The sequence below is a fragment of the Plectropomus leopardus genome, chromosome 4, assembly GCF_026936395.1.
Source record: "Plectropomus leopardus strain MGB_pleo_1.0 chromosome 4, ASM2693639v1, whole genome shotgun sequence".
Taxonomy (NCBI): Eukaryota; Metazoa; Chordata; class Actinopteri; order Perciformes; family Serranidae; genus Plectropomus; species Plectropomus leopardus.
The window spans coordinates 11,078,513-11,097,573 of record NC_142179.1 but is presented as its reverse complement, the minus strand read 5'-3'; the positions used below and the strand labels follow the sequence as shown (position 1 = coordinate 11,097,573).

Sequence of the window (19,061 nt, the reverse complement as noted above, 5' to 3'; positions counted from 1 at the left end):
ACTTTTGAAACAGCTTTACCTGGTTTGACACGAAGAGCACAGACAAAGCTGATTTTTTAAATATATATTTGGCATTTAACAACAGGTAAATGATCAATTAACACAGGTTTACAGAACAAAAACAGCAAAAATGTATTTTTCATTTCATTGGTACTTTAAGGAATAGTATGCACTTTATTTTGCAGGTGAAGGAGGAAACAGTGTCCTCCTCAAGCTGAAGTAGTGAGTTTATTATACTTTTAATTATGTCTTGTGGCTGCACTGCATGCTGATCTAATGAGACTCCTAATGGTGAGGAAATTGGTAACCCTGCCTCCACTAATATAGATTACTCGCTGTGTAAAATCATCAGGGGAGTCATCCTGACTGAAAACAAACTCTGATCATTACGGTTTATGTTCTGCAGAGTTAAACCTCCACTGCAGCTGCACTGAAAATATCTCAATGTGGAGATTGTGAGTTCATATTCTGGCAGTTTTCAAGGAGAAAGTGGCACTTTTTAATGTAAAAATTGTTGCAGCGAACATGGTGAACAGACACACACACTGGCCTCTTTCAGCCTCCTTACCGATCTTAACAAGTTGCATCCACTGCACGCCCTTGGTGCCGATGGCGACCATGGAGAAGCCGATGGTGGCGCCAACAATGCAGTGAGTTCCAGAGATGGGCAGTTTGAGGAAGGAGGCGATTAGCTGCCAGACTGCTGACCCTGTGATTGAAACAGACACACAGATCTCAGGCAATTTTCACATTTAATTTACAGAAATACAAGCAACAAACTGGAGAAGTAATACCACATACGTTAATTGTGCCATTCTTTGACTAAATATACAATACAAGTAGATGTATCATACAGTACTGTAAGTTGTCATTCCTTTTCTTAAGAATTGTTTTGACATTTGTACAATTAAAATTTTAAATTTCAGTATAATCTGAAAACTGCAGACACATTATCCACAATCAGCACAGACTAATTTAAAAAAAAAAAAAAATGGAGAAAAAATAAAAACACTTGCACATAAATACTACATACACCATAATACAAATACCTTAGATCCAAAATTGCCTGAGATACAGTAACTGCAGTGTTTTTAAAATATAGGATTATGCATTTTTGACTTATTCTGGCGTATTCTGAGATACACTGCTGCAAAAATGAATCCGGAGACAGGCACTACAACATAGAGAATAATGCTTCATTTATCAAGAGAAAAATCCAATCGGGTCTCTAAAAACAATCTCTCCCCACAGGTCAGTTTATTCCTAGACAACAAAGTCCATTATTTGAATTGACTTGGGCATCAAAACCTGCGACACAAAATGAAAGTATTTTTCTGCTTTTATTTAATAAAATCAAGGAGTCAAAAATTCTTCTCATTCTCTTTGAACAATAAACCAGTAGAAAAATGTTTCCTGTTTGAGATTAAGAAAATCTGTTCAGTGTTTCCCCAACATTCCCCCGTGGCATCCCGTCACACCTGAATTTTCACAGACACGGGAATCCCCTGTGCATAACGTTGCCTTATTTATCGCTATTTCCCAGCAGTCACTCTGTCATTAAAATGGCATTGTCTCAGCAGGAGCGCCATTGTTTTCTGCTCCGCACCATTCATTTACTGAGGTAATGTAATGTTGGTGTGTAAAGCTACTGTTGATACACAACAATTCCTGCTTGTGCTTCACTGTAAATGTGTTTTAATGCGAGGACAATGGCAGGCCTTTATCTGGAAATGTTTACAATGCTGCAGCATTAGTTAACACTTGATCAGAGTTATCTGGGAATAGATTAAACTTTTTTTTTTTTTTTTTTACATCATTTGTGAGGAGGTCACTGTGAAATTGTGCAAGGACAAAACCAATTTTATAACATCTTGCATAAATCCAATATAGAAGAGCAGTTTTGTTTGTTCTTAAATGAATAACTATCAAGTCCTACAAACTAGAGAACAAAAAAAAAATGCTGTAGTTATGTGGTTTAGAAGGTCAGTTTTGATTTGTGAGCAAAAAGAAAAACATGTAATTCTATGGCCATTCGGAGGTCAATGTGGCTGCAGCATGGACTGATCACAGCAGCTCAGAGCATTTCAGAGCTTTTTGTAAGGTCTACATTCAGTATCAGTAATCTTCAGGAGAATGTGTGATATTAAATCTATAAGAAAAGTTGAACACTGGGTCTGCGCTCAGATCAGGATTTGAAAAAAGGACCTAAGTTAAAGCAAAGTTGCCCAGGAGGTGTTTATAGCTGTAACTATTTACATGTACCAACATGTTTTCAAATTGCTTTTTAACATGCAAAGCAGAGTGAATGGCAAACCCTGCTCCAAAGTACCTGAAATGCATGAAATTATACACAGAAATACCTGATTACAACTGAAATGGTGCGTTGATTAATCCATTAGTTGATCATCAAAAATTAAGCAGCAACAGTCTGTTTCAGTTTGATTAATTATTTATGAAGTGGCAAACTTCCCCTTCCATCTTCTTAAATATGAGGATTTTCTGATTTCCTTTGTTGAACATCATCATAAATTCAGTATCTTTTGGATTTTGTTGTTCAGACAAAACAAGAAATTACAGTCTGTCAATTTGGGGTGTAGGCATTTTTCACCATTTGTTCATTATAGTCCTATTATCCACCATGTAACTTGTTTCCCAAACTACATCAATGTTTACCTAGAAAGACATTTCTGTTTCTTCTTCTCAATGTTCACATCTATACCATGGGACTCACAGAGGTTTCTCTTGATATATTTTAGGACCGCAACTAACTCTATTTACCAGATTAAAAATCCAAAACATCCAAACATACTTAGTTTACAATGACAATAAATAAAGACATTAAATAAATAAAATAAAACTGATTGATCAATTATGTTTCTGTTGATTGACTCATTGTGTCAGATCTTATATTTTCTTCTTACTTAGTGCAACTGAAATTTCTGCCTTGACTATTATAACAGAAAGCCAAACCACAGTTACAGCTACAGCATTTTCTCACCACTTATCACCTGTTTGTTTCACTTCATGTTGGAGCAAAAAGGCAGCAATTCCCCAGAGGTACTTGCGTCAAAGTGAGACGTCAGCAGCAACTACATGACTCACTGAACTATGGCTGCAACCAACATTTAATTACACCATTGATTAATCTGCCTATTGTTTGCGTTTGACTGACTGATTAATATGTCTATCAAGTGCTGTAAAATTGTGAAAAATGGCCACTATGATCTCCCACAGCCTAGAGAGGCATATTTACGCTCACTGATATCCTAGATATCACGTATGACATAGAAAAGCAGCAAATCCTCACAAGTGTGAAGCTGAGATCAGAGAGTGCTTGATGACCTAAATGACCTAAAAATGAATTAAAAAAAACAACTAAAAAACAAAAACAGGCAAACAAGATTTGAAAAAAGTGCTTGAAAAGCTATAATAATTTTGTGACATATTTTTAAATACAGAATTATGATAGTTATTAATAGCTTTTTTCTATTTTCCTTAGACATTTTTCCTTAGCTTTTTAAAAAAATAGTTTTCTAAATTTCTTGCAATTTTTGGAACATTTCTTACCAAGCTGCTAATTGCCCTTTTTCCCCATGTTTTTTAAAGAAATCGCATCAGTTTGCTTGGGGATCAAAGGTTTAAATACGTGTGAAAGGATTTTGAAAGCTGCAGAACAAAAGTGATGTTGCTCCAAGTTTTAAAGGGTTAACTGTTAAAGTAGTTGCTGACAGAATTTCTGTTGATCAACTAATTGAATAATCGACTAATAATAAAAATTCCTGCTGGATATAAAATGTAGCCTGACTTACCGACCATGGCGCTGACCTCCCCTGCCATGAGTATGGGCACCGTTTCGTTGTACAGGCTGACGTCTATGATGCCCTTTCTAATCGTCTCGCCCACTTTGGCCCCCAGCAGCATCGAGCCCAGCGTCTCGAAGATCGATGCCAGGATGCAGGCCTGCTTGAGTGTGACCACGCCGGACCCCACAGCCGTGCCGAACGAATTGGCCACATCATTGGCGCCCACTGAAAAGGCCAGTATGAAGGCAATGATGAAGCCAAGGATCACCATCCACAGATACGCCTCCAGATCCATCTTGATGTGACTTCAAAAAAAAATCCAACAGGAGAAAAAACTAGCTTAAATATTCTAAAAAATAAAAAAAAACAGAAGTGCTTTGTGCGCTTTTAGCGGAGGACTTGCAGTTAGCCCACTCCTTTCTTCGTCCCCTGGTTATAAAGAGTTTGAGGGGAGAAGCACAGCCGCTAACTAAGCGTCTGGAGCTCAGTCCAAAGATTGGAGACTAGTGATGGTGGGTGCAGGGAGCATGCCATAGCTTAGTGTGAGACAGACGGTCTGCACGATCCTTCACCTGCCAGAGAAACAAGAGAGAAGAGACACAGATGCAGATTAGTGTCATAAGCCATGATTACTCGTTTTCAACAGCAGCTATATCTGACAACACCTCCCTGCGACGTCTTCAGTAAAACCTAAAACAAAGGAGGGGAGGGACTTCTGGGGAGAGAGGAGGAGTGCATATGAAGACAAACTCCCCCAAAAAATCTGACGGATTCAGGATGGATGATGACAAAGCAGAACTGGCTTTAATGAAACAGGGAGCAGAGCACTCCAGTGGGGAAAGCTGAGGACATCTCAGATAACCACAATAGGACATCACAGTCTGCACTTCAAAGAAATCAAATCAAACCGTCGAGGAGGGCCTGCTGTTAGCGCCGCCGAGACTATAAAAAGACCACAGCATCCAGAGCGAGATGTGAGCAACATTAGAGCGCACTGTTAACACCTTTTCCCAAACACTACAGGGCGGCTGACGTCTCTGCCAAACCTGCTTTTGTTTCACAGGTTTTCTCTTTGCCACACATCCAGATAACCTTTGACAGGAATTTATAATTTACTGATATTAGACCACAGACCATTATCACTTTCATGTCTGACACAGAGATGCCAAAACTGATAACAGGCAAAATTAACAGGGATATTAAATGTTTTACATCACAATTTCCTGAAATGCCTGATCTTACCAAAACAGAGACGTGAATCAAGAGAGCCTGGTAGATGTCTGCAAGGCAAATTTCATTCTAATCTTTGCTCTTGCAGCCTCTGCATCACTGCAACGGTGCTTGCTGGGTGACAAAAGTGAACAGGAGTTTAATAACAAGATCTGGAGAACAAGTTCAAACAAACTCGAAGGCTTTGCTGCAGTACAAATAAAAAAACTCAGTGCATGGATTTAAGTTAAGACTGCATTGCAGTAAGAACATCAGCAGTGTTATTTTACTGCTGCGAGGTGGAACAGTTCACAAAGCTGCAGTTTGAGGGGTCAGGTGAGCAAACTGATGATACAGTAGAGAAAGCTCTTGCATTTCTTGTAAAAAATAAAAATTTTAGAGCCTTATGCTTTACGGCTTAAATCGCCTCCATGACAATCTCTATGGACCTCGAGGAGACATTTCTATATAAATTAGCGAGCCAGCTGCCTGAACTGTTGTGACATGGGCTAATTAAGAGGTAACCTAAAAGTGAAAAGGATTACTTCAGATGTAAATAACTGCAAATTCAAACAATTTAGTCCAGTCTGACAATAAACAGGATTCTCCTGTAAGTGGATCAGTGTTTTGGATGATGATTTGAGAATGCTAAAACACAAAGCTGAAACATTTAGTTGAGCTGCAGAAAATCATTGCCAACTACAATGTGCTGCTCATTGGTGCCAATTTGCTTTACATCATTGTAAACTCATTAACTATCAATTTTGGACTTGTTTGGATAAAACAAGACATTTGAAGATGTAATTTTTGGATATGACTTATGGATAAGACTATCAACTGAACTTGTACTTCAAAAGCAGTGACTTGTGACTTTACTTGGACTTGTGCCCCAAAGACCAAGGAATAAAAAGTATGTTATATAAAAAGAAATCAATTAAATCAATTTCTGAACAAACTAAGGTTAACGCTACTCATTCCCAGCGAGTCGACACTTAATTCCCCAAATCCACTTTGTTTGAAACAATCTGACATCATCCAATCAAATTGCTGGAGAAACCATAAAGAGCTAACATGACATTACTGAATGGCAGTTGAAAAAGAAATTAAACCAAAGATAATTTTGTTCACATACAAACACTTTTTGGTCATTGACAAAAAAGAAACTGCACCATGCAAAAGTTGCAACAATTACCAACAAACGTGTTTTAACAAATAAATACAAATCTTAAAAAACATTTATGATTTTTGTAAAATTAATACATCATTTCTCTGTTTCTAAAATGGCATTGCATTTAGTGAAAAGCACAATACGACTCGAAACTCAAAGTTTAGGACTTGCGGCTTCAGCAAAGACTTAAGACTTACTTGTGAAATGCAAAACAATAACTTGGTCCTTCTGCTGCTTTTTGTAGACAAAATGATTAATTAATAAGTCAAATAATCATAATTGCAGCCCCACTTAGGTAATATATGGGTTTCAGCCGGGTTCATCTGATATAGTAAATTCAGTCACATCAGATCCTCGAAAACAACAAACAGCTTCCCACGTTCCTGTAAACCTCCACAGGGCAACAATGACGACATGCTTTCGAAACGGATGATGAGGCCACCAACACTGAAGCCTCTGGTGGTCCCTGAGAAACCTCTACACCACAAATGACTTGGTCTGGGTTCTTTCTGCTCTTTTTCTTTTGTCTCTGCCACATAATCAAAGTCATTTCATAGAGGTTAAGGGCAGCACATTTCCTTCTATGGTTAAGCCAATTGTTAATGGGGAGCATTAAATGTAAACAGCTTGCAGGCCGGACTAGCACATTCTCTCGGCATGAAGCGACTGTGTGCTCCTCATCGCGTGGGGGCAGGCAGCTCCTTTCTAAATATCCTGCGGCAAGTTATGGCTCCCTCCTCCCGACCAAGAGCTCCATCTGGAACAGTTGAGGTCACGTACTGCTATCCTTTATCCTTTGCTGAACCACAACAAACACATTAAAAAGATGATAATTTGTCTCTTGATCAAGTCTGCGTGAGACCGCCATACAATTAGGACTGAATGATTGAGTGTTAATAGTTAAATATCGCATTATATTTGTCTTCAACAGATCCCAGGACAGCTCTTTAGATGGAAAGAGAGCTCAGGGGGTGCCAAATCTCAAAAATACTGAGTAAAAAAAAAAGACGCAATACTTCGCTGATCCCTGAGAGGAAATTCTCTTTTTACCTGCTTCCCTCCAGAGAGACATCAGAGTGCGAGATCAGAGTGAGGGATCAGAGCCCCTGGACAAGATTTAGACAGATATCTGAGACTCATCGACTGAAAGTCCATAAACTGAAGTCATGAACTCATGTCCATCAATACAATTGCAACTAAAAGGTTAAAACTAAGTTAATAATTCATTCCAAAACATAAAAACCAAAGGTAGGGTCTCTATCTGAAGCTCTAAAATTCAATTAAGTGCTTAAGTGCTTTATGTAACATGTATTTGGCTCTTAGGCAGACTGGTTTATGAGAAACTTTAAAATGCTTCTTCATTACGTTTGCAATGACATGCGGGCATTTTAAGACTTTAAAGTTACTCTGACTCTTTTATTTCTACATCTCAACTCATAATCTGTTTATTTGAATCATCTTTTTGTCTGAAAACCTTCTCAGAAGAGCTGTATAAATTATACATTTTTGAGTCAAGATTCTGACAGCAGACAACCTTGAAGGACTAACAAAAGGTGCTGTGTAAATGTTTAATCCGGGGAACACCTCCGCCACAGGAGAGGAGCACAGTCAAATATGGCCTTCCATCAAGCAGACAAAGACCACAGACTCCAAAGAGTTAAACACGACACCAGAGAAAGGCGAGAAAGCATCATTCAAGTGTGAGGATGAGTGACTCGATAGTAGGTGTGTACACGAGTGCCAGGCATTTTTAAAAAGGTCTATAATTTTTTTAAACACAGAAACTCATCATGACAGATGCAGCTGACACTTGGTCCACTCTGAAGACCTCGTCCTGCTGTTAACACCAGTTCACAGCTCCAGCATGTGAACTCTGCACATAAAAACTATTTTCTCCAGAGTGAAGTGGTCTAGTGTTAACCTGTCGAGTCCTCTTATTGACTGCTGTGCTTCAGAAGAGATTCAAACAGTTTCTCACAACTCCAAAAATGTAAAAAAAAATAAAAAATAAAAAAGTCAACTCGTCTCAAGGGACTCATTTAAAACAATATGCTCCAGCTTCAATAGCTTTTGTCAGGGTAACAGGATATATTAGTCAGTGTATAACGTGAAACTAAAATGCCTGCCCGAGGGCCCACAGACCAATCACACAGCTGTGTGCAGTACTTGTCGACCTTCACCCTAATAATGTGTGAAATTTTGGGTTTTATAACTTTCTCTTTCTAAAGGAAATTAATAGGGTTTTTTGATACGGTTCTACTTAAGCTTAAGTGCCTCAAGAACGTTTCAAATTTAGAAACATGTAATAATGATAGGCTGAACTTAACTCAATGCCTGTAGGAACATTCCTCAGCATTAAACACACTTAAACTATTACAGAGGCAGCAGACCATGAGGGGCCAGTGCCTCCCCCAAGGCAATGGCAGGAATATTCCAATATTTAGATAATGTCCATTTCCTGGAAAGTACGCTTTGTTGCTTTCTTGCTAAGAGTTATATGAGCAGATTGATGCCACTCTCGTGTTTGCCTGGTAAATGTGCCAGCAGCTAGTTAGCTTAGCTTAGCGTGAAAGCTGGAAACAGAAGGAAAACGCTAGCCTGTCTCTGTCCATAGTTAAAATAAGCTAGCCAGGTGTAGCTTCATATGTATAATACATACATGAGGACTGGTATCTATCTTCTCATCTCACTTTTCTAAACTAACTCTGGGCAACTAAGTGAGTATTTCCTCAAGATGTTGAACTAATCCTTTGACATGTATGTCTTCTGGGATGGCAGGAAACCAAAGCACGTGCAGGAAACCCACTCAAACAAACAGATATAATGCAAACTCTGATGAGAAAAGCTCTAATTATTCCTAGTGGGGTTCAAACTAGGGATGGATGTTTTACTTAACTTCTATATTCGAGAACTCGCATTTGATTTTTATAGAGTACTCGAGAAGAGAAAAAAAAAGCTTACATAAAATAAGTAATGTAAACTTAAAAAAACGGAAAACAAGTGCAATTTGGAATTCATTTATTGAACAACCAGGCCTAAATTAGCATAACATTATTTTATGCAGTGTCCAGTTAGCACAAGCTAACACAGCAGCACTGACACTGGACACGGAGCCATTTAATGATTCCCACAAACTCACACCAGCACCAAAACGGGTCAATGCTGCTGTTAAACCTGTAAAAAACAGTTGAGCAATGTTAGCCATATCATGCTCACAGTTAGTCTGTCACTGTGCATGTGTTCGACTCTTACTGTTTTCCAGTTTGAAGCTCAAACTCCTGCAGCAACAGTCTCGTGATAAAAAAAGACAGAGAGCAACAGCAGGGGAAGAAGGCGCTGAGCTAAGAAATACGCTGCATGCAGCTCTAAAATGAAATTAGATTTTCAGTTTTTTATAGTAAAAAAAAGATATTACAGTCATGTAACGTGGGAGGTTAGGCAGCTTTCATTCTATACATTGAATGAATTCTGTCGTCCAAATCCAGTACTCACATACTTATGCACATCCCTAGTTCAAACCAAGGACTTCTTGCTCGAGGTGAGAAGAAGACATGTAAATATTCTATTGAAATCTAGTTTATTTGGAACATATCGCAATTTTTTAATACTTTTTATTTTTTGCAATACAAAATCTAACATAATTGAAAAACTGCACAAACTTCTGTGTTGACCCCTACTCTCTCATGACACACAACTACACCTCAGGGCATTGCACCTGCTCCACATGTGGTGACTGAAGAGAAAGAGCAAAAAACAGATTTTTCTTGGACATCCCCGTCATCTGCAGCCACCAACCTGTGGACGTTATCCAGACTGCCAAAAATAGACACAAGCAGGCTGCATTCGTTTCCAAGCTGTGAGACACTGTCGGCAAAAAGCTGGCACTCTGCGAGGAATACTCCGAACTGTCCTCAAAAGTACACCACACTTCCAAAACAAACACCTGTCTGCTGCTCTCAACATCTGCTATGTTCGCTGGCAGATTTGAAAACACATCAAATTGTCTACTGCACGGTTTGAACGTGGAAAACACACCCCGGGAATGTTTTTACATTATCACAGATGAAGAGGTATCTGACCTTATGTCCTTGAATAGAAAATCCTGCCATGACGTCCTACACGGATTGATTTGTACATAAAGCAACCAATCTATGCACCAGAGATTCAGTCCCAGATTCATGTGTTTAATGCACATTAAACAGAGCTCAAATAATATACATTTTTTTGCTGATAGATTTGCTATATGATCATCAGTATGCCAGAGGAGTCCTCACCATCTCAGGCTTCACCATCAAGCTGTGTGACTTGTGTTAACACTGCTTCAATGAATGATTCATCGGGACCTTGAAACTTCTAAGAGTCTTTTGAAAGCAAAACATTTATAAAAGAGTAAAACACTTTCGGGTTGCATAAAATATTATGCAACCTATGTGAAGGTTATCTTTTCTCTTTTCTGTCTTCATTTCTCCACGCCAATCATAAAATGATAACTAGCCACAAAAGCAAAGATATCAAACATGCCATGCATTTACTATCCACCGCTTATATTTGTTATACACACAAAAATATAATTTGGTGACATCTGCTCTTTCAGGTATGCCAATAAGAAAACAAGCAGAAGCAGCAGTATCATAATGTAGATTCAGTGGCAGATTATCATGGCTTTTTGCTGCCTGGGTAAGAATGCACAACATGATTATTTGGCTGTTTTGCAGGTCATTGGGATGCAGAAAATGAACAGGAGATGAAACTTTAAACTGCAGAATGTAATTTGAAAACCTGGCAGTGACAGTTACTTTACCAGAGGTATGGAATGACTCGTCAATAAAAATCATTCAGGGAAGATGTCTGAGATGATGTGCAGGCAACTCACAGGGTGACAAAGTATATCTTGAATAGATAGTGAAGTTAATGTGTAGTCATCATTTTTAATTACATATCTCATGCCAGCTGCTTTTACAAACGCACATACTGAATTCCACAGTTAATTATCATTTCTAATACACAACAAAATAAGACTTTATTTAAAAGACAAGCCCTGCACAATTTTATAAAGATGACAGAGCCACTTTGTTTCTTTTTCAACGGGCAGCAGCTCAGGTTAATCTGACTTTATCTGCCTGGAGGGTTCTGGATCACAACAAGATTATTGGGAGTTAAAAACCAAACTAAGACATTGTTCAGCATTTCGTCTCAGGTTTGAGACGATCAATAGATCTGCCTGCAGAGTGTCAAATAACAGCTTCTCTTTTCAGCTCAGGTGAGTCTTTTATAACGTTGTGTACTTTAACAACGTTAATGTCACGACTGCTGTCCAGGGTGCTGAACCTGAGACCACGGGGGATGCAGGAGCTCTCCGAGGTGATTGCTGTTGTTCACAATTTGATATACATTACATCACCAGGAGATATTCACGATTTTACCTTATGTAAGAAGCATATCCAGCAACATTTTATTGCAGATGCCTTGGATTATAATGCCTGAGCAATTTTAGATGTTTATCATAGGGTTGTGCCCAATTGACCTGAAATGTGATTGGCTCACGGTGTTCAATGTTGAGGCTTAGCGATAGGTCAAATTGTTGACTCGTTGATTTTATGTGCAACTGGCTAGTCTGCACCAGAATTATGAGATAGTTATCACTATTATTATTACACGCCATCCACACAAACACTGTTGCAGAACAATTACCGCCTTTATGGCAACAGCACTCCCTGATGGCAGTGCTCCCCCCCAGCAGGACAACGCAACATGCCACACCACGTAAACTGTTCGAAAATGGACCTGGCCTCAACATTTCTAAGATCCCAATGTGATTGAGCATCACTGGGACTTGCTGGTAACCCAGAGGTACCTCCCATCCATGGGGAGGCTTCCTTGGATCGGAAGTGGCTCTGACACGTGGAAGCGTGGACACTGGATCTCTGGGAAGTGTTCTGGCACCGGGACGTTGATGGCAGATCTTGGAATTATGGAGGCCAGGTCAACACTTTGAGCTCTTTATCACTTTCCTCTGTGTCAGTTTTGTGGTGTGGCATGTTGCGGTGTCCTGCTGGGGTTGGGGTGGGGGTGTTGCCATCAGGTAGCGCTGTTGCCAAGAGGGGCAGTACCTGTCCTGCAACAGTGTTTGGGTGGGTGGAGTGTGTCAGGTCGTAACAAGTGACTATGCCAACTAGTAACTAGTGTGCCCTGGTGCCTATTATTACTCACACACACCACTAATTTAGTAAAAGTTTTCCTTTTTTAATACTCCATATGCCATTATTCTTACTCTTTCTTCTGATCAGCATTATGTGATTTTCTAAGTAAACCATGTCTTGCTCTTTATAAAATACAGCCTTCGCTTCATGGGGCTGGCTGTTGCCCAGGAGGTAGAGCATGTTGTCCACCAATCATTGATGGCTCAATTCCCTGCTCCTCATGTCCACCTCCTGTTAAAATGTACTTAAACAAGTCAACAGTGACCCCCAAATTGCTCCCAGTGGGCAGGCAAGTATCTTGGCATGGCAGCTGTGAGTGTGGAGGGAGCTAACTGTAAAGCACTTTGACCACTAAGTACGGTAGAAAAGCAACATATAAGTGCAGAAGTGGCAGAACCCCTGACAAGCCAAAAAAATATTTTTTATTTTTAGCGTACAAAATAATGCAAAAAGTCAGTTTCCATGTTTCCCTGTATTCATCAAGTGGGACGTTCATGTTTGTAATAACAGCAGGACAGTCAAGTGTCTGTTATCAAAGTCAGCTGACCATGTGAAGTGAGGATAACATCAGTAGGCAACCTGTTCTAAACAAGCTTTGAAGTGAATGCATGCTAACTTGCTGATAATTATGGTGAATGTTTGGTGATGCTGTTTTGCCCTCTTTGTTCTCCATGTTAATGAAAGTTGAAATCCTTGCATCAGTCAGTCATCCTAGAGGAAACACCAATTCGCCATTTCATATTCAGCTTGAAATGAACTGCTGTCCTTTTAAAAAAAGCTACCCCAAATAAAAACACTTGAAAGTGTCATCCTCTGTGAAGCAACATGCTCTTGAGGATTATTTCTGGCAGACGCATTTTCTTCCTGTGGGTGTCAGGTGGCAAAACTCTAAGCACATAATGAGGGCACTGACACAAAAAACACAACATGGGGAAAGAAGACGAAATTAGGTCTTCAAGTTATCTGTGACGGAATATTTAATCAGGATGTCTAGAGGACACATCCAAGAATTTAAACAGGAAGTTGTGCAATACATGATGAGAATATTAACATTGTTTCGACTGAAGGAAATATCCAGCATCGCAACCAGAGCGGAGCATTTTACCTGTTACAGCACTGACCTCTGGATGTGTGACTGTGAAGAGAAACTACTTACTGCACTCACTTCTCTAACTGTTTTCTGTCGTTGCTGTACAGTGCTCATTAATCTGCCTGAAATGCCACTGCACCACAGCCACAGCTGGTGCAAAACACTGTGTCACGAGCTACAGTCTGCATTGACACGCGGCTGCACTATCCACGCACTGATTCAACCCCCCTCCTCCTCTCATCAACTAACCCTTCATCTCTAGGCACAAGCTGAAAGGACCAGAGCTGGAACACAGATGATGACTCACAGCAGCATCATAACCAGCGCTGGCTAATTGTTACACCTGAAGCATACGCAGCTGCAGTCCGTGCCTCCAAGGACAGCGGATGCTCACATCTACCAGATGGCTTATAAAGTTAATAAACAGAGATAGGGCAAGACAAAAAACGGACACAAACAGATAAGTAGGCCTGGAAATCAACTCCACTCACCTTCATGTCTCCTCACATCAGTGGAGGGTGAGAAAGTGGTGGGAATGAATGAATGTCAAAGACAAAATAACTGTGACAGAGAGAGAAACACAGACTGAGAGGAATGAAAAAGAAGAAAAACAGACCGGGGAATAAAACCTGGGGGTGAGCATGTGATATGATGGGAAATAAAATTGTGAGGAGAGAGTGAAGGAAAACAGCTAATGACAGGAAGAGAGGAGGAGTGGAAGGACAGAGGGAATCAGCAGGTTGTGCTGGTGTTGCAGGAGAGAGAAGGAGGGAGCTAACAGAGAGAGAGCAGCCAGCTGAGTCTAGACTGCCTCTTAAAGGAAAGTATCCGCATTCACAGCACACGCTATCCAATGACAAATGCCGGAGAGGCTGAGGTGTAGCGCTGACTGGCTGTCTGTGTGCTGAGAGGATGGACAGATGGAGAGGAGGCAGCCAATGACTGGAAGAGGATAACCAAATGAGGAGGAGGGAGAGAGGGAGAGGAGGTGAGGCTGCGTGTGGATGTGTTGTACAGCCGGAGAAAAGCATGCCGACGGATCAAGGGCATTCAGAGCACAAGCATTCCCTTGGTTACTCTGGTCAATATAATATGCACATTTTGGCACCTAAATGCTGACACACATGTCCAAGAGGAGAGCATCATGTGAGCTCTGAGTTACACAATCATCTGTGCTGCTTGTTACTGGATACGATGAAATGAGCCGAGCCACTTTGGGCTATTTTTCTTGGTAACACAGAGACCGGTCACACGCACTATCTCAACACTGTCATTTGGCTACGATCCACCTGTCACTTTCCCTGAAAGGGACAATTGTGGCAGAGAGAGAAAGGCGAAGACATGCTGGACAGTATGTCTTTATGTGACTTGGTTTCAGCGGGCAGAGACGGCGGCTCTCCTCGACACAATGAAGAGTGCGGATCAGATTCACTGCAGAGCAGAGCCAGAGTCCACGTCTCCTCAGTGGTTCCTTAACTATGGCTTCAAATAACACTTATTTTCATTGCCGATTATTGCCTTAACTATTTGATTAGTTGTTTCGTCTTTAAATGTCAAAACAAATGTGAAAAATGTTGATCAGTGTTTTACAAATCAAAGATGAGGTCTTTAAATGAATGGATGGATCACTGAACAGGCCTACTGAGCACAGGCACCCTGCCCAAAGTGTCAGGGCCCCCCCAGGCCTTGATAAATGCCCCTTAAAGGAACACCTACTAACATGTAAAAAACTAAAAAATAACCACAAAAAGACACAAAAGACCACAAAGAGATGCAAAGGAACTGTAAAGAGATACAAAACAACAAAATGGGCAAAACAGCCAAAAAGAGACCCAAAACAACCACAAGGAGACCCAAAACAACCAAAAAGACATAAAATTACCTCAAAGAGACACAAGGTAACTACAAAAACTGGCAAAAGTCCCATAAAGAGACATAACATGACTACCAAAAGACACAAAACAACCACAAGGAGACACAAAATAACTACAAATTGACAAAGCAATCAAGAAAAGACATAAAATTACCTCAAAAAGACACAAATTATCTATAAAAACTAGCAGAATAACCATAAAGAGTTGCAAAACGACAAAAAACACTACACAACCTCATAGAGACACAAAATAACTACAAAGTGATACCAAACAACCATAGAAGATATAAAAACACCTCTAAGACACAAACAATTGTCAAAAAGACACAGAAAAAAACATGAGGAGATACAAAATGGCCACAAAGAGACACAAATCCACAAAAAGATGCATTAGACTGCATTATCAGTGGGCTGCATATCATGGATATATATACAGAAGCTAGAAACTTTTTTTGCCATATGCGCCAGGCAAGCAACTCTACAGGAGTGACTAGGCACCATCTTGTCATCCATTATTTAGCTATTATTATACATCTATGATTAACATATACTGACCCACAAGAGACTCAAAATGACAACAGAGAGACACAACACCAAAAAAGAATGCTGATAACTACAAAGACACACAAAACCAGGACAACCAGTTAGGAGAGGTGGTGGGGCCCCTTACATATCTTTGCCCAGGGACCCACCGTCTCAAAATCCGTGCAGGCTCAAATGTCTGGTTTTGTCCACAACCCAAAGATTTTCAGTTTACTGTCACAGAGGAGTGCAGAAACCAGAAAATATTCACATTTAAGAAGTTGGAATCAAAAGATTTTTTTTCTTATAAAAAATAACAAACTGATTAATCAATTACCAAATTAGTAGGAAATTAACTTATCAGTTGACAACTAATGGACTAATTTCTGCAGCTTTGTTCTCAATATTTACGATAACAAAGCATGCCTACAAAGATCTTACACACAGACATCAGGCCTTTCTAATGAACTAGTCTAAAAGTAAGAGAAGCAACTGACTTGAAGCTTTTTGTTCTAAACTCTGACTGTGGCACAATACTCTAAACTTTTTAAAAAATGTTTCAGACATCTTAATACATGTTTTAACTTTTTTCCAGCAACTTAGCTCACAAACACAATCTACCCACCACACACAAATTCTTCAAGTCTTACAGTTTCTTGCTTAACCTGCACATAATCCTGTTTTGACCATATACTTAAAAACATTACTCACGTACACCAATGAAGCTACGTCTGGTGCCACTGGGCAGTTCAGGTCCTGTTCCTTTCGTTCTCACATACCGTGGAGGGACTAGAATAAAGCCGATGAATTCATTTGTCTGGTGCTGCTCAGAGGTCGGATCTTGTGTTTGTTTGAGTTCCTGTGGCTTTCTGCTCGATTGTCTCTCACTCATTCTCTCCCTTTCTGTCCCCCCAACTGGCCCTGCCTGCTAAAAAGCCTATCTGCGTCAGCTGCACCTGCTGCCTCTGACTCTGTGCTTCGCAGCAGGGAGGCGCTCTCTCCTAGAACCAAAACACACACACACACACACACACACACACACACACACACACACACACACACACACACACACTCTTTACAGTGTTGAGATCAGTCAGCCTCCATGAACAGGAGGGGGGTCGCTTAAGAATGACAACAACAGTGTGCATGACTGCGTAGAGCATGTCGCTCTCAACACTGTCTTCAAAGGCTCCTCACACACACATTTCCATAAATCCTCTCACTCCTTCTATTTTCTCTCTGCCGCCATGGGTCTGCATTGCAGCACTAAGTCAGGTTGTCAAGAAGCAAGTTACTCTGGTAATCCTTCAGATTGCTTCTGACGGCCATTACAAGCACACAGGCGATCTGTCAAAAAAAAAAAAGTGGGCCCGAAGCTAAATCATTAGTTTTCAGCAGTTTTCCACTAATGTACCCCGATAGAGATGAGTTATCGTCGTCCTACTGTCTCCTCGCTATCACTCAAGTCCCAAGTCTGCACTGAAAAATCTCAGGGCACGATCCCTTATTTGAAATAAAATCGCCTCTTAACTTCATGCTCTATGAATATTCTTTCCTTCAAACATTTATTTAACTTTGACACGAGAACTGACAGTATGTTGTGACTTTATTCGTTTTTAAATTTAAATTGGGGTATCAAAGAAGTGCATTAATGGTTGGAAACACTCAATGAAAATACTGCTGACGATTAAAAACTCAGATGAATGGGTTTTGTGCCATTGGCATTTTCTTACTACCGACAAATGCAAACAATAGCCAACAGTAATAAATCACTTAGAGTTAATTATCAGTATTGATGCAGCAGAAGCAGAGATATGATCTTTTTTTATTCCATACCAACTTGTCCAACTGACATTATGCACGAGATCGAGGCGGCTGCAATTTTTAGGGCCAAGTGTTGCAGTTGCTCTCCATGACTGCAAAATCCAGAGCATGATGAAAAACACCTGGCTGTCACCTGATCACAGAGATGATTGGCTCTTAGTATTGGCCAAAAACACCTAATTTTCTAATTGCAATATTTAATACTAAATTGTAGGCTGCTGTTGGCCTCAAATTGTGCAATGGAGGTTTAATCTGTTAAACATATCTTGTGTGGTTGATAATAAGGATAAAGACAGTTCCCCACACATTCATTTACTTGTTCATTTTGATTTTCTATTTGTGGAGCTTGACTTCCATTAGGAGTGCTACTAGATTATATACATACTGCTTGGTTATTCTTTGCACCAGACTCTCTCTGTCTGGGCACAAACAGAGCAGCAGAAAGTCAGATGCAGTGAAAGTGAAACTTAACCATTCGCTGTGCTGGTTCTAAAAGTTTTCTATCCCTTCGCTCTGTAGCAGCTACTCCTCGCATCCATCCATCTGCTGTGATCAGATCAACTGATTCAACTCAAAATACACAAACTGCTGCTGAGGAAAAAAGATCTCATTAAGAGTTCTGCCTGTGCTGTGTTCCCAGACCGAAAAAATGTCTAAATTTAGATAGGGGATACAGAATGGCGAAAAGGACATACACAGCCACAACTGATGTTTTTTTTTATCAGGTTTCAAGCATCTCCCTCTAGAGCCTCATACAACTTTTTTACATATATAGTAGTATTCCCAGAGACCCGTAAACAGACGTTGACATGATAATCTGAAAACTTCTATAAATTACTCTCCAGGTTTACCATTTTATTGCCAACTAAAAACACAGTATTTCATCACTATTTCTAATGAGACCTCTGTTACAGAAGAGTCTGCTGTCTACGATGCCAAAGACCGTGCCACTCGTCTTTGATATCTCCTCTATAGATTACTACGGTAGTCGGCGAGCTACCTTTTTCGATGCACAGTTACAGAGGATGACAAAATCATAGAAATGTCAGTCTCACACTCCATCGACTGAACAAGTATCTGAGCCAACACTAAAGCAGGCTGCGTTACAACAGCAAACAATCGAGCCCCCCTCTGGCAGCGTTGAGTAAGCCTTATGTTTAAATACTCTTTTAAGGTCAGCTCTCTCTGGTTTCAGTGGAGACTGAGCACGGGTTTGACTCCCTCACCCTGAAATGGCAAAGTGGCTGCGGCGACCCCTCCCTGTTCGGGTGTCTGTAACAACTGTTTTAAGTGACTGAGACAGACACACTGAGTCCTTACACTGTTTGTGTTTGTTAATGAAGGCATCTTAAAAGAGAAATCATTTACATTT

General features: G+C 40.2%; 1 protein-coding gene across 7 annotated transcripts in view; it reads right to left on the bottom strand.

The window, feature by feature from the left end:
* Positions 1-19,061, bottom strand: part of slc20a2 (solute carrier family 20 member 2) — a 66,064-nt gene that overhangs the window by 26,427 nt on the left and 20,576 nt on the right. For 4 of the 7 annotated variants that reach the window (XM_042488876.2, XM_088076535.1, XM_088076536.1 and 1 more), the window contains 2 exons: positions 3,810-4,375; positions 569-709 (listed from right to left, as the gene is read on the bottom strand). In XM_042488876.2, coding sequence (XP_042344810.1) covers positions 569-709; positions 3,810-4,098 — 430 coding nt within the window. In that variant the 5' untranslated portion in view covers positions 4,099-4,375. Of the gene's footprint in view, positions 1-568; positions 710-3,809; positions 4,376-13,961; positions 14,258-16,576; positions 16,826-19,061 lie in introns of those variants that run through there. The other 3 variants (XM_042488878.2, XM_042488879.2, XM_042488880.2) reach the window with 3 other exon arrangements.